The sequence below is a fragment of the Lichenostomus cassidix genome, unplaced genomic scaffold (assembly GCF_008360975.1).
Source record: "Lichenostomus cassidix isolate B80296 unplaced genomic scaffold, HeHo_3.0 HiC_scaffold_44, whole genome shotgun sequence".
Lineage (NCBI taxonomy): Eukaryota > Metazoa > Chordata > Aves > Passeriformes > Meliphagidae > Lichenostomus > Lichenostomus cassidix.
The window spans coordinates 222,899-245,053 of NW_028148053.1; the positions used below are offsets into that span (position 1 = coordinate 222,899).

The 22,155-nt window shown below is 56.1% G+C and overlaps 1 protein-coding gene across 1 annotated transcript; it reads right to left on the bottom strand.

Annotated features, from left to right (window-relative positions):
- Nucleotides 1-961: 961 nt before the first annotated feature.
- Nucleotides 962-4,684, bottom strand: LOC146420163 (maestro heat-like repeat-containing protein family member 6). Its single transcript, XM_085048542.1, has 11 exons — nt 4,563-4,684; nt 4,124-4,311; nt 3,894-4,031; nt 3,528-3,642; nt 3,228-3,371; nt 2,843-3,019; nt 2,554-2,709; nt 2,296-2,397; nt 1,809-1,911; nt 1,472-1,528; nt 962-1,161 (listed from the first exon to the last, which is right to left on the bottom strand). The coding sequence occupies exons 1-11, from the start codon at nt 4,680-4,682 to the stop codon at nt 962-964; spliced, it is 1,500 nt and encodes a 499-aa protein (XP_084904668.1). The 5' UTR covers nt 4,683-4,684.
- Nucleotides 4,685-22,155: the final 17,471 nt, after the last annotated feature.

The window sequence follows — 22,155 nt, forward strand, 5'->3', positions numbered from 1 at the left end:
AAATTCATGAGATGCACTTTGAACTCTCCCTCCATAACAGCACTCCAAATGGACTCCAATGAGCTGCACAAGCCCCAGCCCTGCTTTCAGGGAGGTCACCCAGCGCAAAGCCAGCCATGGCACCCTGAAGGTGCCCACTGCACTCTCTTGTGTCCATGCCCCAGGAATGCCAGGAATGCCCTTGGCCCAGAGGGCTTTGCTCATGGCCCCTCTCGGGCTCAAAGCTGCTGCTCTTCTTGCTCACTCTTGCCTAAAGCCACAGAGCTCAGCCTCCCCACACCAACAGGAAGAAGATTCAATAGCCAGGCAGTGGAGTGCACGGCCTAAGGCTGAGGGGCTGGGGCCCAGTCTGGAGGACAGGGAGGGCACACGCCCAGCCCCACAACTCCTGGGCCCACAGCTCTGAAAAGCCAGGACCAGAGATACATGCCTGATTTTGGGGGTCCCTCCAGCTGTCTGCTGAGGGAGATGCCTTGAGGAAGCAGCAGAGCAGCCGGGTGGCAGGAACAAAGCGGCTGCCTGGGGGCTGCTTCTGGCTTCTGACCCCCAGTTCCTCAGGGCTTCCCACCACCCCTTCCCCTCAGGGACCTCCTGTCCCCAACCCCCTCAAACATCCCCCTCCTGCCTTCCCACTGCCTTGTCCTGTCAGGGTCTCCACAGCACCTCATCCCTGCACAGCCTCCCACCGCCCCATCCCCTCAGGGTCTGCCCCAGCCCGGCCAACCTGCCCGGCAGCGGCATAGCCCCGCTGGAGCTCCAGAGAAGCATCCTTTTTCCTGCTCTTCCCCACTGCCCTGCGGACACTGGGCACCAAAAGAAAGATCCTGGGAGTCTGTGTATTAGAACACATTCTATATTTACACACTAAAGAAACTGAAAAGAAGAAAAGAAGAATCCTAAGAAGAATACTGAAAAAAATTCCCCAATGGCTCAGGTGGCAGCAGCAGCGACAGCAGACAGATCAGCTCTCCATGAAGCTCCAGCAGCACAGCCAGCCACGGCCCCACAGACGAGGCCGTGTCTGCCATGCTCTCTGGAGTCGATCGCGCAGCTTCGAGAAGATGGAGAAGGGAGCTGTCTCCAGTGCTCGCATGACGTAGAGTGTCTGCAGAGCCAGGTTGGAGATGGCAGGGCTGATGTCACTTGTCATGTGTTCAAGGGCTGAAACAGAGAGGAAGAGAGCCACGGTCAGATCCTGGATCTGCAGGGACCCAAGGAGACCCTCCTGCCGGGGCAATCCCAGCCAGCTCTTGCCGTGGCCAGGAGGGAGCAGGGACCAAGGGGATCAGCCGGAAGGTGCTGGCCACGAATCCCCACGTGCTCCTGAAGTCCCTCTGTGCTCTGCCCAGGACGTCCCTCGTCCACACAGGGAGCAGAGCCCTCCGCAGCCAGGGGAGGGATTGCAGCTGCCTGCCCAGCGATTGCAGCTCCCCCTGAAAAGCCCTGCTGACGCCTCGCTGCCCTCACTCACCTATGCAGACGAACCGGAACTGTCCTGACTGCCCCCTCAAGCGCCGCCCGGCCATCCCTGAGAACACAGAGCCTGTCACAGCCCCAGCGGCACAGCTCCCCCACAGCGGCGCCGCCAGCCCTGTGGCCGCACGGCCTCCTGCGCCAGCAGGGCTCAGCCCGGGCCCTTGCCGCATCGTGCCGCCCGAGGAAGGGCAGGGCTGCGAGAGGAGGGCGGCAGCAGCCCCGAGGGCAGGCGGGGCTCCACAGCCCCGGGCCGGCTGGCGCTAGCGGGACAGCAGGCGGGGCTGGGGCCGAGCTGCGGCGGGGCGGGGAGGGAGCCCAGGCTCGTGGCTCACCGATGAACCTGATGGCTGCCTCTCGCAGGGGCTCCTGTGGGCTGTCCAGGTACGGCACGGCCTGGTGCAGGTGCTTGACCCTTCGGCTCACGTCCTCTGCCAGCTGCAGAGAGAGTGCCAGGAGGGAGAGTTTGGCGTGGGCTCTGCCCCTTGGCCGGGCTCTCCCTGCAGCCAGCCGTGGCCTCCCCTGCTCGCACAGCCCAGAGGTGCGGCCAGCAGCCGCTGGCGCCGGGCTTTGGAGGGGGCAGAGGGCCGGGTGCTTCCCGGGGAGCCTCTGTGCCACCCCACTGCAGAGCCCAGCTGGGCTGGAGCTCCATGGGCACCCGGCTCGGGGCCAGAGCAGCCTGGAGAGGAGCCCACATGGCCTCTGGGTGCAGCAGTGGGCAGGGGCACAGCTGCCAGTCCCACGCACTGAGCACCGTGGTCAGGGGTCTTCTCCAGGCTGAGGCTTCCAGGCCGTCCTTTGGGGCTTCATGGCACTCCTTACCAGACACTCGCTGAACTTCCACAGCTCCTTCTTCTTCACCAGCTTCTTCAGATCTTTCCTCTTCAAGAACTCGGTTGCACGAAGCAGTGTTGACCAAGAGACCTGGAGAGCAGCAGAGACACGGAGATGGCACCGCAGCCCAGAGCACAGGACCCGTGTCTGTGTGCCCAGGCCAGGAGGCTGCAGCCCGCGAGGCACCAGGGCAGGAGGCAGCTGAGCTCCATCCCAGGGGGACACCAGCAGCCCGTCAGTCCTTACGTCTGCCACTTCGTGGTTCTCATCATGGCAGTGGAAGAAGAGTGGCAGCAGGCTCTGATGCACAGCTAACTTGAAAGGCTTTTTTCCTTCTTCCACGAAGTAATTCATGATTTCTTGAAAGAGGATCATGGAGAGAAGCTGCACATGGCTGTGTTCCTGTATGAAAGGAAGAAAAAGAGACTTCAACATTGGCAGCTCCTGGCACACCTGGGCACAGGCCTGAAAATCCACAGGGCACAAAGTGTTCGAGCAGCACCCAGTGCCCGTGGCTGGGGACACAGAGCCGTACATTGTCAAAGAGTGGCAGGAGTGCCTCAGCCAGCTGCAGGGCAATGGGGCTGGGTATCAGAGTGTCATTGTCCGAGACTGTGAAGCTGAGTACACTAAGTGTCATGGCGAGCGTGTCTTCATCTGTGTCCCACAGGAGCTTGATGAGGTCTTCATTCAGTCTCCACACTCTTCTGGCCTGTGCAGAACACAAGTCTGTGAAACCCCAGCCTGTTAGCAAAGGGCCCAGAGGCCAAAGGCCTGTCCCGAAGCACTGGGGCAGCTGAAGCACGAGGCAGGAGAGCTGGGAGCAGCTGCCTCAGCTCCCAAAGCCCACCCAAGCCCAGGCGACTGTGTTCCCCAGCCCCATGCTGCCAGCACAGCTTGCGCCACTGTCCCCTTCTCACCATTGAGGGATTGTAAGTGAGCTGGAGGAGGGCCCTGAGAGCCAGGCGATGCCTCTCCCTGCAATCACTTTGCAGGTTCTTTGCCATGATCTCCAGGATGCTGTCACTGCATTCACCCAAGTCCAAGTCCAGGCACTCCAGGATCTGAAAGGCACATCACCGTGACAGGGGTGCCAGCCGGCAGGAGCCATACAGGGCTGGGCCCAGGCAGCAGCATAGGGCATGGCTCAGGCCCAGGCAGCCAAGAGGACAGAGAGCTGGGAGGTGACTGAGTGAGGCAGCGCTGGCCTTCAGGCTCACCTCCACAAGGAACACCAGGGCAGGAAGATCCCAGGGTGACTCCTCCCTGCTGAGCAGCCTGAGGAGGTGCAGTGCAATACCGGAACACAAGCGCGTGGATGCACTGCACATCTCGCTGGAGGTGGGGAAAGGAACCAAGACTCTGAGGTGGGAGGGCAAACCTCTGCCAGGCCTGACTCACACAGGTCTGGTCTTTCCTCACCACCCTGCGAGCAGACATGGGAGGCGGCTGCTCCTGGGCCTTTTCCAGTCTGCTCGGCCGTCGCTCACTGACAAGGCCCTCTGGCCCTTGGCCACGGGGGCTGTGAGGGGCACGCTGGGCGCAGGGCATGAATGCCAGGGGCAGTGGGGAGAAGGGTTTCTCACCTGGCCAGCACACCCACGGCATAGTGCTGGGTGTCAACACAGAGCAGTGTGTCCCAGCCACACTTGCATTCCATTGCCACCACCACATGCTCACACTGGAGAAGGCAGAGCAGGGCCTTCAAGGTCTGCACTGCAAACCTGTGTACAGAACAAAGCCCATGTCACTATGCTGGCAGCACTGGCTCCTGCCCTGGGGACATGGCAGGGACAGGAGGACTGGCATGGAGCACCTGTTGGGGTTGGTGGTAAGGCCATGTTGCTGCTGACATTCCTTCCAGAAGGTATCAACCTCGTCTGGCATATCCGATGTGCTGAAGAGCACTTGGAAGAGCAGGTGCACGAAGAGGTGGGGGAAATACTCCGTCACTGCATGTGGGCAGCAGGGCACCTGGAGAATCTTCCAGATCACCACAGTTGCCTGCAAAGGACAAAGCACCCCGAGACAAGTGTCAGCGCTCAGTGCCGAGGTGTCCATGGGGCAGGGCCCAAGTGTGGGAGGGAAAGGCCAGGGGAGACGCAGGGGGAGCACCGGGCCTGGTGGCCCTGAAATGCCCTTAGCCCGGGTTTCAGCCCAGTGCCTGAGGCAGGGAGATGCAGTGGGGGAAGGAGGATGGAGAGCTGCTGGAGAGGCGGCCTGGGGACAAGCAAAGGCCAGTTCCAGGAACTCACAGCCAGGGCAAAGACAGGTGTGTTGTCCCCATCAGAGGTGCACGTGCTGTGCTCTGGCCAGCTCCCCAGCACATTGACAAGTGTCAGTAGCACTGGCTCTGCAGTTCTGCTCAAGGACATGATCATCCTCTGTTGCAGCGCGTGGGCCTTTCCTGTAGGCCAAGTCCGGAGAGGCGGGGGACAACTGCCGGGAGGCAGTGCCGGAGAGGCGGAATCCTGCAGGTGGCGACGGCGACCGAGAGCCGGCTCACGGGCAGAAAGAGAGGCAGTCCGTTTCGTTGAGGCAAAGGAAATTTATTGAAGGGCAGACAAAAAAGGGGGGAGGACGGACCTCAACAAAATGGCCCCGAACCTCCCGGGACAGGGGTTTTTAAGGGGAGCAGAAGTGGGGTGGAGATAACAAGGGGAGCCAATGGGATGCTAGGGGTACATAATTGGCAAGAGCGCCGTACAATCAGGAGCTATAGGGGGTGGGAGGATACAGACAAGCAACCAACAGGGGGGCAACAAACCACAAGACAAAGGGGAACTTTCTAGAACTCATACCAAAAGGGGAGAAAGGAAGGAGGGGACTGAGCCCACTTCCACGCCCCGGGCACAACCATTCAGCCCCGGAGAAGAGGGGGCATTCAGGCCCACGGTGGTGTCTTCCGCTCAGCCCATGGGCTGGGCTGGTCCAGGGAGGCCAAGGCCACCGTCACACCTCCCCCTTTCTTTTTAAATAAAAGAGAGGTTATGTATCTAACAAACAAAGCCTTAAAAATAGCAAGGGCAATAGCAATGAGAAAAAGGCATAGAATAACCCAAAGAACGGACTTGACGACTGATGCCGCCCACCCGGAGAGCCCCCAATTATTCAGGAGGTGTCCCCACCACGTTTCAGTCTCTACTTTTAGAGTTCCGATCTGGTCCCGCATCTCCTGGATCTTAGAGGCGATGCTTCGGCCGTGGGTGCTAAAATTAAAGCAGCACAGACCCTCGAAGTCCTCGCACCCGTGGCCATGGGCAAGGAGGAGGAAGTCGATGGCGGCACGGTTCTGGAGAGTCGCGTGTTTCACCGCCTCCTCGTCTGCAAGAAGCTGGCTCAGGGCTTCAGATGTTAGCCTTGCGTGTTTCCCGAGCCAGCATTCTAGTTTCTCAATGTCACCCAAGGCCTTGTAAACAGCAACCCACGGGAGTAGAATCGAAGCAGCTATCTTCTTAGATCGGGGCCAGGTCACAATTGTATCGTTGCAATTTTCATCTAAATTAATGATTTCTCTCTTTTGGCGTGTCAATTTGGCCGAATTTTTCCAATTTAACAATTGCTGCTTGTCGGGGGTCAAGGTGACCAGTCTCCCGAGGGTGCATGGCCCTCCTCGCAGACGAGCCGGGATTCCTGCCCAGGCATGCTTACCGCAAATAAGAAAAATCCCTTTCGGCAAGACTTTGGGGTGAGTGTTCGAGTGAGCGGGGTTTGGAGCGGTAAAGTTGCACCACTCCGATGCACGGTACCTCTTACTCACGTGGATGTGGGTGAAAGGCATAGGGTATAGATCGTCATACTCATGTTCCACGCCTTCCGGGAATTTTGGACTGTACCGGCGCGGGCTGTCGAACCTAACACACAGCTCCGCTTGGGTGGACCCCAATAGTTCCAATTCTTGGGGCTCCACCGTCCCCGATGGAAGGTGGTGGTCGACCCACTCATCCCAAGAACTCACCGGGTCAGGATATGAGCGGTAACTACCTGAGAAAGGGAACTCGCCTTTTTTCAAAGGAATCCCGATGAGGCATGTCGACATCGGGTCCTCCGCCTTGTCCATGCCCAAGCACAGCCCCTCCTGCTTCAGGGACTTCGCCAGGGTCGCCCACACGTTCGCTTTCGGCTGGGGGACGATCCAGCTCATGGTGATTCCAGCGAGGGCCGCGGACCAGAAAAGCAGGTAGAATGTCTTCAAGGTGGAATTCATGGCAGGCTCTTTGGTGAGAGGCAAGTCTGCAACAAAAACAGAACATTTTAGATAAAACTTACCAGGGCTTAGGGGGTTTTGGGGAGTTCCTTCTGAGGCATTCAGTCTAGGGTGGGGGAAACTTGTATGAGGTTACGAGGCACAGGTTAGAGTCTGGGGGAACCTCCTCCAAGGAGGAATTCTTGGCTCCTTTTCTTTTCCGGCTTTTCCAGCCAGCCATCCGAAGCGCTGCCCAGTCCGGTTTTGCCTTCTTCGAGGCGAAGTGACTTAGTTCTGCTTCCTCCTGGGGGTTTCCTGCTCCCTTTCCGGCCAGGTGGGGCTTTACCCATTTGCTAGGTATCCATTTCAGTCCTGCCGGGGTGGATACACAAGCATAGCCCCGACCCCATGTGATCAGGGGGAACGGACCTTGGATAGTTAGGGAGTCCGGATCTCGCACAAGCACTGGTGGCTGTTCTTTCAGCTTGGTGCGTTTGTCATTGGTAAAATGACGAAAAATAGGAGGCATCGGCTCTTCGTAGGAGCCGTTCAAGAAGTTTATCGTAAACAAGGCCTTACAGAGGCGCATTTGCGGGGTATTAATTTCGTTCCCGCCCCTCTGTCGGGCTAGGACCGACTTCAGTGTCCGGTGGGCACGTTCGATGATTGCCTGCCCCGTAGGTGAGTGTGGGATTCCTGTTATATGGGAAACTCCCCACTCGTTAAAGAATTGGAGAAGTTTGTGGGACGTGTATGCAGGCCCATTGTCTGTCTTGACCTGCTGGGGCACCCCCAAGGTAGCGAAGGCTAGCAGAAAGTGGTTGACGCAGTCTTTTGCCTTTTCGCCTGCGTGGGCCGAAGCGTACATCGCTCCAGAAAAAGTATCTATAGAAACCTGCACATATTTGAGCCGGCCAAACTGCGGGAAGTGGGTGACGTCTGTTTGCCACACCTGGCAGCTCTCTGTCCCACGGGGGTTTGCGCCGCTCGTGTGCGCTGGTAAGTGTTCCGTCGAGCAGTTAGGGCACGTGGTTACAATTGCTTTGGCCTGGTCCCGAGTCAGGCCAAACATCCTGCTCAGGGCCGACGCGTTTTGGTGGTACATCTGATGGCTGAGTTTAGCTTGGGCGAAGATGTCGGGCGTGCTTGGTGAGATAGCCGCGGCGGCTAGCTGGTCAGCTCGTCGGTTGCCATCAGCGATGGGTCCAGGCAGATCTGTGTGCGACCTCACGTGCATCACAAAATAGGGTTGCTCCCGGTGGGAAAGCAATGTTACCAATTTCAGGAGCAATTCGAACACTCTGATATTTTGCGTCTCTTTTAGGGCCGAATTTTCTGCTCAGAGGGTGACACCCGCCACGTAGGCAGAGTCAGTGACCAGGTTTAGTGGCTCTGGGAACTTTTCAAAAGCTCTAACAACAGCGGCTAGTTCGGCAATCTGAGGTGATCCGGAGACCACCTGAACATCGGCTTCCCACTGCCGAGTTCGTGGGTTTCTCCAAGTCAGGACTGACTTATGAGAAGACCCAGAGCCGTCTGTAAAAACTGTTAAAGCCCCCGGTATCGGGAGTCTTGAAAGATGTGATTTGGGAACGAATTTGAAATTGGCATTGAATAATTTATGTTTTTTGTGGCCAGATTTGATCTTCCCAGAGAAACCCTCCAGAGCATATTGTAGGGGGTCGCATGTTTGGAATGAGAAATCCACATCGTCAAAGTGAAATGGCACCCAGATCCACGTGAAGTCCACTGCAGCCAAGCTTCTCAGTCTCAGTCGCGCCTTCTTGATCACCTTCGCAGCCAGCTCTGCCGCGGTGGTTAGAGTCTTGGCGAGCTGGTGCGGCAAGAACACCCACTCGATAATCAGCAAAGGGTCTTTTAAGGTGACGTCCCATTGGTAGATAAGTCCATGAGTATATTGTTTCTCCCCTAAAACAATGAGTTCAAAGGGGAGATATGGATCACATCGGTGAGCCTGCCTTTGGGAGATCGCTTGCTGGACCTCTCTCAGGCATTGCCGAACCTCTTTCGTCAGGGCTCGGGGAGAGTCCAAGTCCTCTTTCCCCTTTAACAAATTGAAAAGCGGGGCAAGCTGTTCAGTAGAGATCCCCAGGAGCGGTCGGACCCAATTAATTGACCCGCACAGACTGTGTAGGTCCCTCAAAGTGCGGGGTTCCCCTGCCAAGGTAAGTGATTGGGGAACAATGGTCCGGTCATTGACGACGACTCCCAGGTATTTGACGGTGCTCATCTGTTGAATTTTGTCCGGCCTGATAACGAAGCCGGCTTGGGTGAGGGTCTCTTGCAATGCCCGCAGTGCTGAAAGGGCTCGGTCACGCTCTGGGGCACAAATAAGTATGTCGTCCATGTAGTGCAGGAGTTGCACCTCAGGGAATTGTGTCCTCATCGGAGATAGAATCCGATCAATGTACCACTGGCACAACGTAGGTGAGTTCTTCATTCCCTGGGGCAAGACTGTCCACTGGTACCTTTTAGCAGGAGCCGAATGGTTGACGGTCGGCACTGTGAAAGCAAACCTTGGGGCGTCCGCAGGATGCAACGGGATGTGGAAGAAAGCATCCTTCAGGTCGATGACCACTAGGCTCCAGTCGCGAGGCAGCATGGTGGGTGAGGGGAGCCCAGTCTGGAGAGGTCCCATATCTTCCATGACTGCGTTGATGGCCCGAAGGTCTTGAAGAAGCCTCCACTCATTTCTCCCCTCTTTCTTAATAACAAAAATGGGGGAATTCCATGGGCTATGGGACGGTTCGATATGTCCTTTGGCCAGTTGTTCGGCCACTAAAGTCTCGAGCGCTTCAAGCTTTTCTAACGTCAGCGGCCACTGATCTACCCACACTGGATCGTTGGTCAGCCAGTTGAGGCGTGGGGTAGAGCGCTCATCAGTGGCCGGCTTTAAAAACCCGAAGGAGGCGCGGATATGTTAATCTGAGTTCCCCACTGAGCAAGGGAATCCCTTCCCCACAAGTTGAAGGGTATGTCCATGACGAAGGGCCGCACCCTCGCGGGTACTCCCTCCGCGTTATAAATGTCCACAGGCTCTACGCTCTGTTGGGCAAAAGACTGTCCGCCTACACCCCCGATAGGGGCAATTGTCTCTTGTAAAGGCCACTGGTTAGGCCATACATCCTGGGAGAGAATGGTAACATCAGCTCCCGTATCAATAAGTCCGGTGACAGATTTTTGAAAATCTTGTCCGTGCATGTGGCAGGTGATATAGGGCCTGTTTTGGGTGATTTGCTGGGCCCACCAGGCATGAAGTCTATTAGAGTCCCATTCCGATGCAGTCCAGGTAGTTAGGTCCATAGCGGAGGCGACACTTGTATCCTCGCGCGACGCCTCGACGCGCTGATTCTCTAGTTTTTTGCTGGCGCTGGAGCTACCGTCTGATGGGTTGGCGGTTGGAAGGCAGCTGGCTGGCTGGGCTGAGTTGGAGAGCCGGCATGGGGTGTCACGGGTACAGCGGTCGGGGCAGGAATCGGCATCATTGGGTTTGGGCCTAGGGGAGAGGAACTCGAGAAAGCAGGATTAGGGTACGGAGCAGGACAGTTCTTGGCAATATGGCCCTGTTGGCCACACCGATGACAAAACAATGGGGCAAAAGGTTTCTGACCTGGTCGGTTATCAAAGGGAGCCGCGTTGGGGAAGGCATTAGGGTAGGCAGTAGGGACATTTTGGGGTCTAGGGGGGTCGAGAGGAATTGAGGAACACGCGTCGATCAACAGGGAGACGGTGAGTTGAGTGTCTGGGGACAGCGAGCTGATTCGCTGCTTGCATCTGGCGTTCGCATTAATAGTTGCGGTGTGGATGATGATTTCGTCCTGGTCACTGACATTTTTGAACTGCCGCCTGACCGCAGCTGTTAGCCGGTCCATAAAATCAATAAATAGCTCGTCAGGCCTTTGCTTAATATACATATAAGGAAGCTGGGCCTCAGTTTTAGTGGGGATCGCAAAGAAGGCCTGTTGGGCCGCCAAAATGACCTCTGCAAGCACTTCCTCAGATACAGCCCTGATCTGGTCTTGTGGCTTTGACCAGTCTCCCATGCCACAAAGATGGTTCAGTGTCAATGTCTGATAATTTAGGTCGTCTTTGCGGGAAGCTATTAGAATCTGGAGTCTCTTTTTCCAATTAGACTCCCATTGTTTCTGTTGACTTTCGGTCAGGAGACAGCCAATTAGTTCTCTCACATCTGCAGAGCATTTAGCCTCTGCTTTAAGGATAGATTGAAACAGTGATTTAAAATAAGTGGATTCGCAGCCATAATTCTTGGCTGCCTTGCAAAGCTTCTCCTTGGTGACAAGAGAAACCGGCTGCCACACCAGTGCTTTTGGCCGACCATTGTCAGCTCTATAAGGAGTGGGGCTAGGCGTGGGAAGAGGGGAGTGTTGTCGGCGTCACGCAGGGGCCGCAAAAAGGGGGGAACAGTCACCACTTCCGGGCCTGCCAATATGGCGGCCGGATGTTGTGGTTCGAGGAGGGGACCGTGGGAACTCAGTCGTGGGATTTTCCCACGGCTCAACCCCTCCCCCTGACGTAACTTGGGCGGGGAAAGACACGACCGGAAGGGGTAGAGTCGGAGGCGGGGACCGATCAAGGGAAGTGAGGGTTGATGGACAAGGGGGAGGATCCCTGAGGCGGGACCCTTTGTTCGCGCCGGCGGGAAACCCAGGGGCGAAAGCGCGCGAATGATCGCCATTACGTTTTTCTTCGGCGCCATCTTGTCTAATGTTAGTAAAGGGAAGGGGCGCCACGGCAGGGAGAGGAGGAGAGGGCTCAGGGACAGGGGCGCTCGGGGGCAGAGGGGTGTCTCGGTGCTGGAAGCTACCGAGCGCACTAGGGCGAGCTACACGGCTCTGCTCCCGCTGCTCAAGGGGGTAAGAGGTATAAAGGGGTAGGTTAACAGGAGATTTTTTAACGAACTTATAAACTTGGGAATGCAAGGAAAAAACCTTCCTGGCAGTACGATCTCCCTTCTTCCCCGCCGCCAGGAGTTTATTACCAACCGAGTCCCAATAATCTAAATCATAAATTAAAGTAGGGGAGTCCGGGGGACAATTCACCATTACCCATTTGACAAACTTCGTAAGGTCTTTAGGGGAGAAAAGAACATGGTAGGCTTCCAAAAGTTCAGATAAATTAGAATGCATCTCCCTCTGCATAGCACTATCCTTTGACAGACGGGATCCCATTCTGCTAAGAGTAGAGCTACCGAAAGCCAACCTGCCCAACGGCTAAACAGGAAAAATAACAAAAAGGTGCCGGACAACTAGCACGCTCTTTGGGCCACACACACACACCAATTTGACACCAAAGACGACCCAGGGGTTCTCGGGCGACCGAGTGTTAGGGGCTCACACACACACACCCCCAACCTCCTCCCCGCAGCAACTTTACCTGGGCACGGGGGACCTCCTTATCTCCCCGATACTCCGTCGCCAGGAACTTAAAAGCCGTCCGTCAGGGGCCGTCGGTCGCGAGGGAATCCCTGTTCTCCCAGGGCTTCTGCGGAGCTCCGCACAATCTGGTGCGAGCTGCCACAGCGGCGCCTCGTAGACTCACTCACTGGTGACAGCTGCTGTCGGCCACGCCTCCTCACACGGGGCACCAATTGTTGCTGCGCGTGGGCCTTTCCTGTAGGCCAAGTCCGGAGAGGCGGGGGACAACTGCCGGGAGGCAGTGCCGGAGAGGTGGAGCCCTGCTGGCGGCAGGGGCGACCGAGAGTCGGCTCGCGGGCAGAAAGAGAGGCAGTCCGTTTCGTTGAGGCAAAAGGAAATTTATTGAAGGGCGAACGAAAAAAAAAGGGGGGAGGACGGACCCCAACAAAATGGCCCCGAACCTCCCGGGACAGGGGTTTTTAAGGGGAGCAGAGGTGGGGTGGAGATAACAAGGGGAGCCAATGGGATGCTAGGGGTACATAATTGGCAAGAGCGCCGTACAATCAGGAGCTATAGGGGGTGGGAGGATACAGACAAGCAACCAACAGGGGAGCAACAAACCACAAGACAAAGGGGAACTTTCTAGAACTTATACCAAAAGGGGAGAAAGGAAGGAGGGGACTGAGCCCACTTCCATGCCCTGGGCACAACCATTCAGCCCCGGAGAAAAGGGGGCATTCAGGCCCACGGTGGTGTCTTCCGCTCGGCCCATGGGCTGGGCTGGTCCAGGGAGGCCAAGGCCACCGTCACAGCTCAGAGGGCAAAGGCCTGTCCCAAAGCACTTGGGCAGCTGAAGCAGGAGGCAGGAGAACTGGAAGCAGCTGCCTCAGCTCCTAGAGCCCAGCCAATCCCAAGGGGCTGCGTTGCCCAGCCCCATGCTGCCAGCACAGCTTCAGCCACTGCCCCCTTCTCACCAGCAAGGGCTCCCTGCTGAGCACCACGAGGTCTCTGAGCTCCAGGCGCAGCCTCTCCTTGCACTGGCTCGACAGGTGCCTTGACATGACCCTCATGGCACTGTCACCACATTCCCTCAAGTCCAGACAGTCCAGGACCTGAGAGGCACAGGGCAGTGACAGGGGACCTGGCTGGCAGGAGCCTGGAACCGCACAGGGCTGGGTCCAGGCAGCAGCAGCACAGGGCACAGGCACTGTCCCAGGTGGCTGCAGCTACAAGAGGGCGGAGAGCCATCAGGCTCACCTCCACTAGAAATGCCAGGCCAAGCAGAGCCCAGCACGGCTCCTGCCTGTTTAGCAGCCCGAGCAGGTGCAATGCGATGCAGGAACACAGGGTGGTCAAGCTACGGCGCATCTCCCTGGCAGGGGGAAAAAGGCACCAAGACCCTGAGCCCGCTGCATGGGCAAACCTCTCCCTGGACTGACTCAGAGAGGTCTGATCTTTCCCCAGCACCCTGTAAGGGGATGTGGGCCCTTTGGGAGGTGGCTGCTCCTGGGCACCCTCCTCTCCCAGCCTTTTCCAGTGTGCTCGGCCATCCCTCGGTGACAAGGCCCTGTCACCCAAAATCACAGCGATGGTGTGGGGCACTCCAGGCACAGGGCACCAGTGCCAGGGGCAGCAGGGAGAAGGGGGTCTCACCTGGCCAGCAGACCCACTGCGTAGTGCTGGGTGTCGGCACAGAGCAGTGTGTCCCAGATGCGCTTGCGCTCCATAGCCACCACCTCATCATCACAGCAGAGTCGGCAGAGCAGAGCCTTCATGGACTGCACTGCAAACCTGTGTGCAGAGCAAAGCCCAGGTCACGCTGGGAGCATTGGCCCTGGCCACAAGGGCATGGGGAGGACAGGACGACTGGGACCTGTTGGGGTTGGTGGGAAGGCAGTGTTCCTCCTGGCATGCTCGCCATAACTTGTCAACCTTCTCTGGCATCTGCCCTGTAGTGATGGAAACTTGGGAGAGCAGAGCCACAAACAGGCGGTCGGAATGATGGATCATCGCCTTGTGGCACTGGGGCACCTGGGCAATCACCCACAGTGCCACAGTCGCCTGCAAAAGACAAAGCACCCCGAGACAGAGCTCAGTACCGAGGTGTCCACGTGGCAGGGCCCAAGGGGAGACGCAGGGGGAACAGCCGACCTGCTGCTGCCCCTGAGCCTGGCCCTAGCCCAGGTTTCAGCCCAGCACCTGAGGCAGGGAGATGCAGGGCGGGGAGAGGATGGAGAGCTGCTGGAGAGGTGGCCTGCAGGGTGAGCAAAGGCCAGTTTCAGAAACTCACAGCCAGGGCAAAGATGTCCTTCTTGAAATAATAGTTGAAGGTCAGGCAGTGCTGTGGCCTGTCCTCCATTACACAGAGCAGCACTGGAAGCACCTTCTCCATTAGTTGTTCCGACGAGCCCATGGCTCTCCACATCATTGCAGCAGCTCTGTGGGACCAGAGCTCTGCATCAGTACCATGCCCTGTGCAGCTGCGTGGGGCTGCGTGACAGAGCCCCAGTGCCCCGAGGGGCAGGGAGGAAGTGTGGCAGCAGGCTCAGGAAACAGATGGACCTAAGGGTCTTGGAGCTTTCCACCTGTCTGGCAGACCCCACTGGACAGGCTCTGCAGGGTGATGGGCCCCAAAGGCTGCTGAGCCCTGAGCTCTCAAGGCAGTTGTACCCCGTACCTGTCACACGATGGGGCACAGTGCAGCAGGGTCGTCACCACCTCATCAGGGTGTTCTTCAGCCATCCTCAGAAGGTCACTTTGCAGGCTGGAATCCATGTTGACACGGTACTTGAGTTTGCCATGAATGGCCCCCACCTTGATCTGCACCTGGAGGAGGCATGGGGAAGACCAGGAGTGCTTTCCAAGGGAGCAACTTCCCCAGCTTCCCCCAAGAAGTGCTTCCCTTCCCACCGCACTGCGCTGCCCTCAAAGGCTGAGGGGCCCCAGCGGACATGGCGTGAGAGGCTACAGGATACTGGGAGGCCTCTGGCCCTAGCCCCAGGCTGCTCAGCTGCTGCTGAGAAGAAACACCGCTGTCCATGAGAAAAAGCAGAGCGAGAGCATGACTCACAGTCTCATTGGGCGTGCCCCGAGTCCCGTGTCCGGTGTCCCTGTCCCTGATGGCCGTGCCCCGCCTCAGAGCTGTGGCAGCCTTTGCCGTGTCAGAGTTTGCTGCCTGCTCCGTGGATCCTGTGCCGACATCACGCTTTGCCCGATGCTCGGTTGGCCTGGAGTCAGGCTCAGCAGTGCCCTGAGCTGATGCGGCAGTGCTCATTCTACGCCGAACACGCAGGAACCTCCACAGGATCTGCAGCAGAATGCAGGGCAGGAAGAGAGGGATGTTTCATGTTGTGCTCCAAGCGCGGAGCTCGGCTGAGCAGTGACAGCGGGCCCAGCCCAGGTGGGGATGGCTGCAGCTACCTGTGCTGCTCTGTGGAAGCAGCCACGGGCGGGGTCCTGCTCTTGTGTCCAGTCCCTGCCCACACCTGGCAAAGAGTGAGGATAGCCGGGGCTCAGGGTCTGTGGGAGAGGCCAAAGAACGTAGCCCAGCCCTGCACTGCCCAGGCAGGGACAGCCCCGGGATGCCCAGGGGATGGAGCACGGCCGCTGATGTGGGCAGCCCCAGCCCCTGTTCTGTCCTGTCCATGGACATGTCCACAGGGGCTGGGGTGGGATGGGGTGGGACAAAGCTGCAGGCACCAGCTGTGAGGCCCAGCTGTGCCACTCACCAGCCTGCAGCGGCTGGAACTGCTCCAGCTCTTCAGGCTGCTGCGCTGGGGCAGCTGCACGGCCTTTCTTCTTCTTGGCCCTGAAGAGGCTGAGCAATCTGCCCGCCATGTCAATGTCTGATGCTGAGGGCACCTGCAAGAGGGATGCCCTTGGGAAAGGTCCGAGTCAACAGGTCCCACAGTGGTGCCTTGGGGGGACCTGTGACAGAGAAACCTCAGGAAAGCGACAGGACAGCAAGTCCTGTGCTCTGCTCTCGAGGGCTCCTGCCCCAATGACAGGAGTCTCTTCAACAGCAATTGAGGTCCCCAGATCCCACGGTCTGGCCTTGGTGGCAGTGGCCACAGGGATGGCAGATACCTTGGAAAAGCCCCAAGTCAGCAAGTGCCGCAGTCTGGCCACAAGGTCAGCTGCAGCAGTAGCGCTTTGGAAGAGCTCCGGGGCAGCAACGAACGAGCCGTCCTGTCCCGTCGCGAGCACCGAGCACTCTGGCGTGGTTGCGTTGCCACCAGCACCTATGTCACGACATGTCACTAAGGGCCCTCGAACACCCCATCGCACTCCATGGTTACCATGCTGCGCCGTGTCACAAAGGGCCCTTGCACACACTGCCCTGGGGCTGCCCACACCCCACCCAAAGTGCTCCGGGTTGGAAGGGATCCCTTGCCCCAAGTGCCTAACACAGCCCAAGAGGAACTTCAGGAAGGGCTCAAACAAGAAGCAAATGCTGCCCTGCTCTGCGGGCTCAGGGCAGCAGCAGGAGTCCCCACAGCGGGAAGGGCACAGGGCCTTGCACAGAAGCTGGCACGGCCTGCTTGGGACAAGTCCCAGCTGCTGGCCATCCTAAACACAGGGGTGTGACACACACAAGGAACATGTGGGCCAGGGCATAAATGCTGCTCTGAGCCCTGGGGCCCAGGGAGCACTGCAGTCAGCAGGTGTGGCAGAGCCCCCGCTGAAGCAGACCTGCCACCCCCCGAGCCCTGGCAGCACCGGTGCCCGTCTGCTGCCCCAGAGACCTGTGTTCCCGGGGGGCTTCTCTGCCAGAGGGCAGCCAAAACCAGCGGGCATTGGTGTCTGTGCTCCTTCCTGCAGGTGGCCCTTGGCAGGAGCACTTGGAGCCACTGGTGGCAGCACTTGGTATCTGTCAGAAGATCTCAGTCTGTCCTGGAATTATCTTCTCGTTGAAGCGATCTCATGCAGCACACAGACACCTCTACCGTGGAGGCACAGAACAACCTGGCATTTGATTATGCTACATTCTGGAAAGTGTTACTTCCCATTGCTCAACTCAAGGAGCTCAAAAAAGCTACAAACTACCCAAATCCATTGGTATGGCCTGAGAATGCAAAAGATTTGCTGGTTGGCTTCTTGTCTCAAACCAGCAATTAATTTACCTTAACGTCATCCATTGGGAGTCACTTACAAAAACCAAGCACTAATCAGAGACAAGAAAAGGGGCCATTCTATGATTCTTTGGTTTGCAAAGGGTTTTCTATGAAGGGATAATCATATAAAAATTCTGTTCAGGAACAAAAGTTCTCAAGAAATGAAGGTTCCCTCAATGCTACAAAAGCACCCCAACCAAATGAGTATACTGCAAAAAGACAAATCCTCTCTCTGACACAGATATCTAAGTGGCCAATAAAGTGCAGCTCTCCCTTCTTCTTCCCTGCATGAGAATCAGGACCACTAACAGAAGTCACAGATATTCTTCCTGCCCTCTGTAACCAAAGCTGTGCAAAACCACAGATGATCTTGCAGGGGCTCCTGTGGGCTGCCCAGGTACAACACGGCCTGGTGCAGGTGCCTGACCCTTCGGCTCAAGTCCTCTGCCAGCTGCAGAGAGAGTGCCAGGAGGGAAGCTTTGGCGTGGGCTCTGCCCCTTGGCCAGGCTCTCCCTGCAGCCAGCCCTGGCCTCTCCTGCTCGCACAGCCCAGAGGTGCGGCCAGCAGCCACTGGCGCCGGGCTTTGGAGGGGGCAGAGGGCCGGGTGCTGCCTGGGGAGCCTCTGTGCCACCCCACTGTAGAGCCCAGCTGGGCTGGAGCTCCATGGGCACCCGGCTTGGGGCCAGAGCAGCCTGGAGAGGAGCCCACATGGCCTCTGGGTGCAGCAGTGGACAGGCCTTCATATGCCTCACTCTGCTCTTTTATTCACATCCCATGAGTTCCTCACCTGCATTCCCAACCATGTTCTTCACACAGCTTAAAGAAAGTGTCATAATCATAATTATTACTATGATCCCAATTATACTTTACAAAAGCAGTCAGAGAAAATCCAAGTCCTTTAAATATTTTATTTAAACAGTTACTTTCTAATCCACCCCTTAATCCCCTGCTGGATGCAGCAACTGATTTTATCCTCTCTACCTGATCATCCAATTCAGCATCACATTTGCAATGTGCACACAACAAGTGGTGTTGCTTCAAGGATCCACATACTCCATGTAACAGCAAAAGGTCTAATGCCAGTTTGTTCAGTAAGGTCATTTTAGTTGTGGCTCACAATTGTTCATTTATTTCAGTAAACCCCAACTGAGTTGCATTCACTGAAGTTCCCATTTGCAGTCCAATGGTGTGTGTTTGGTCTATTCCTAAAGGCAGATCTTTGAGGAGTAAAGATGGATTCTAAAATCCATCCCACAGCAATTCCCATGCTGGGATGTTTCCAAGGTTCATCCCCTTTAACCTTTCCCCACAGTTGGGTTCCCAGGGGTGACTCCTTCCACAAGGGATGTAACCTTAATACCCCAAGTGTCCATTGTGCTCTTGATTCCCCTAAGGGCAAATGTGTGCTCCAAATTCCATCACTTCCCACCCATCCTGTGTGAACTAATGATTTTACATGTCTTGCTGACAGTCTGTGTCTCTCCAAGCCACACTGTTTGTTAGGTGAGACCTAACAGGTGTCATTAAGAAAGGCAGAATAATTTCTACAAACACATCCCAGCCTTAGAGCCTGGGCCACAGCCATGAGCCACTGTACCTCAGGATTCCAAGTAGTTCAAGTGTCTATCCAAATGCAATTCCACTTTTCCTCTGTCCTGGGATCCTTTGGCCTTGACCTTATTAAATCAGGATATTTTATACCCACCTGTAAGGGGTCCTCTGGGAGGCCTGGGCTCCCTTCCCAGTCCAGACACCACTGAACTGGCTGGATATATTCCCATTGTCCTATCTAAGGGCTGTTCCATACTTCTGGAATTTGACATCCCCAAGGGGTATCAGTGCAATCTGTCAGCCAATAGAAATTTCCTGAGGTGATTTCCACATCCAGTTTTGAGATATTCCAGTTCTCAACAATATCGTTCTGATGTCTAAGAATTCCTTTGGAAGAAATATTCTGCTTCCATCCCTTTCCATTTGCCCTGGGTGCTATTTCCTTCCCACATGTGTTCCCAGATTTTTGTCAAAGTGCTGACTAAAGCTCCCTGTGGAATTGGATTTTCTGCAGAGAAAATGTGTTGGCAAACAAGCTGTTATAGTGGTTACATTCTGTAATCTGCCAAAATCTTGCATTAACTTTAAGAACAAATTCCTCTCCCCAGAGATTAATAACATAGTTTCTATATCTATTTCTAAAACAGTAGGAGATATATATATGTGTGGCTAGCACAGAGTTTTCCCATGAGAATCCTTTTCTTTCTCCTTCTTGTGTTTTATAAACAAAGATAAAGTTTGGATGTTATTAAAAACAGTTCAGGCCTGGCCAATCAGGCCTAGGAGGAGGCTTCGACCTGACAAATTTGGGTGACCTTTGAAAAGTCTATATAAGAGGGAATTAAATAATAAAATCTTCTTCTGGATGCCACATTTTGAACCTGGGTCTTCTTACTCTGCTAGCGGCTCAACAGCGACATATATGTATATATATATATATATATAAAACCTCCAGGGTCTCAGTGAGTTTTCTCTCTGCTGTATTTAATGTGTGGTTGCTGGTTTTACCTGTGTGTGATGAACCCAGGGTTTGATTCCTTCCACCCTGAGGGCAGTGTAGGTTACCAGGAGGACTTGGAAAGCTCCTTTGCACTTTTCCTTCAAGGGTTCAGAGCTCCAACTCTTTACATACACAAAATCCCCAGGCTGGAATGGATCAACAGGGGCATCCACAGCAACTGGTACCAACAGGGTTATAAACTGCCCTTCCTAAAGAAATCAGGTATAGATTTACATCTGTTTCTCCCTTTGAATGGATTTCTCCAGGAACTGATGGTGTTTGGTACAGCCAACCCTACAGCAATTCACTGGTTTTGTCCCTGGCTGAATTCTGACTCACAGAAGAGCCAGAGGAAGGGTGTGTGGCCATTTTAAATAGGTTTCTTAAAGTCCCCCAAAATGAGGCAAGGTGTCCACAAGGCACATTTTACTAATTTGTTGTTTCAAATTCTAAATCATCCTTTCCACTTTCCCACTCAGCTGTGGTCACCAAGGGCTGTGTCAGTCCCTTTTTATATCCAGGCTTTTGCTCAGCTGTTGCACCACATCTGCTATAAAATGGAGACTTCTCTCTGAAGACAACCCAAGTGGCCCCCAAATCTTGGTATGATTGATTAAGCTTAATTTTTACCACTTCCCTGGATTTGTTGGTATGACAGGGAAAGATCTCTGGCCATTCAGAAAATTTGTCCACCATTACCAAATGATACTGATTCCAAATTTGTCTGGGTAATTCAGAGAAATCCATTTCCAATAACTTCTAGATTAATTTCCCTGTTTAACTGTTCCAGGAAGTGGCCTTTTCCTATTTCTGGGATTGTTTTTAAATAAATGGCACAATTCACTGTTATTGATTTTGCAATTTCATTCTATCCCACAGCAAGTTCAGAATTTCAGACATTAGATATCATGGACTGAGTTCCCTAGTGGGTTTTGTTGTCGGCTTTTTTCTTTATTTCCCTCATTACAAAAGGTAATCCCTCCATCCCTCTTCATTCTAAGTGGCTTTTAACATATTTGCTAAACATTGATTTGTACAGGGTTCCACTCCCCTCCCACTCGGTTTGAGGGGTCTCATCTCGTCTTTTAGCACCCCTTCTCCCCTTTCCCATCTCCCAGCCCCCGCCCCCCTTCTCACCGCGCCCCCCGCTCACCCCGCGGCCGGGGGGACTCCCAGCGCCACCAGTGCCACCAGTAGGGCCCCAGCTGTCCCCACACGCTCTTCCCGTGCCCAGCGCCGGTTTTGCAGGTGCGCAGAGCCCCAAAGCAGCCCAAAGCGCTCTGCCCTGGGGGGTCCCCAAAGCGGCCCCGCCCCGCGCGGCACTGGCAGCACCAGTCCGGAGCAGTGCGCAGCGCGGGCGGGCGGCATCAGCCGTGCCGGGCAGGGCCGGGCAAGGCCCGCGGGGCTCCCCCCGCACTCGGCCCCCAGTTGCCGGGACAGCAAGGGGGGCCCGGCCTGGGCGCCCCCCACCTCCCCCCTCCCCAAATTCCGCTCCCGGGGGCGCTGGGGGCGAGGGGTGGCGCAGGTGGAGTGCAGAGGTGCCGGAGCCACGTGTCCCCCCGCTGCCAGTGCCACTCCCGAAGGATCAGAGGTACCCCAAAACTCCCTCACAGCTGCCGGATACCCCGCAAGCCCCTAAGGAGTGGGGTCCCCCGGCTTCATCACCCCCAACCTTCGGCTGCCTCATCCCAGGCCCCATTCCACTCCTCCCCCTCCCGCAGACTTCATCCCACTCCCCAATCCACATCCCATCCCATCCCATTTCTCCCTGCAGCCGCCACCAGGACCCCCGAAAAACTCACGTCTAGGTTACTCCCCAATATCCCCGCAAGGAGCATTTGCGACTCACATTTGGAGTCCTGCGAGATCCAAACATCCGCCCCCTCCCCCCACCCCCCCCAACGTTCACAAAAAAAACCAACCCTCCCAGGATTAACCAAAGTTATTTGGGTCTCGGATCTGGTGTCCTACAAGGTACAAAAGCCCCCCCTCCCAAAAAGAACCCCAGGCACCGCCCAAGATATTTGGGCCGAGCTCCCCCTGCCCGCTCACCTGCGGGATGCCCCGAGAAGGGCGATGCTCTCGGGCCGAGGGTTGCGGACAGAAAGAGCGATGGACGCACGTGGTGACTGCTTCTTCTGCTTCTTCTGCTTCTCTTTCTGCTCCTCTGGCCCTCCTCTTCCTCCCGCTCCCCTCCTCCACCCCTCCTCCTCACCCGCTCTTCCTCCTCCTCTGTCTCTCCTCCTCCTCTCCTGCCTGCTCATCCTCTTCTTTTTATTTCTGACTCCCATCCCAGCTTTGTCTCACATCACCCTTGGTCCATCCCGTGCTCAGCAGAGCATCCTGTGCTCTGTCAGCAGTTGCTGCTCCTTTGGGAAGGGTTTAGGATTTATGCCAGGCACAGACACTGAACCTCACCCCAAACTGCCCCGGTGCCATTGCTGTCCCCTGGGCGCTGGGCAGCTGCTGTCCCAGGGGAAGCAGGGACACAAACGGAGCCAAGTGCAGCCCAGCTGCCCGCGCTGATCCAGACGAGCCCCAGGGACAAGGTCCTGCAGAGCCACACGGAGCCCTCGGCTCCTGGCTGGCAACGGCTTGTGT

What these genes read in the sequence shown, in the direction of transcription:
- LOC146420163 (XM_085048542.1), bottom strand. Translation starts at nt 4,682, where the DNA reads ATGTCCTTGAGCAGAACTGCAGAGCCAGTGCTACTGACACTTGTCAAT. An exon ending in TCCTGCCACTCTTTGACAAT is followed by an intron (nt 2,710 to 2,842) that starts GTACGGCTCTGT and finishes CCTTTCATACAG; the next exon opens with GAACACAGCCATGTGCAGCT. An exon ending in AGAACCACGAAGTGGCAGAC is followed by an intron (nt 2,398 to 2,553) that starts GTAAGGACTGAC and finishes GCTGCTCTCCAG; the next exon opens with GTCTCTTGGTCAACACTGCT.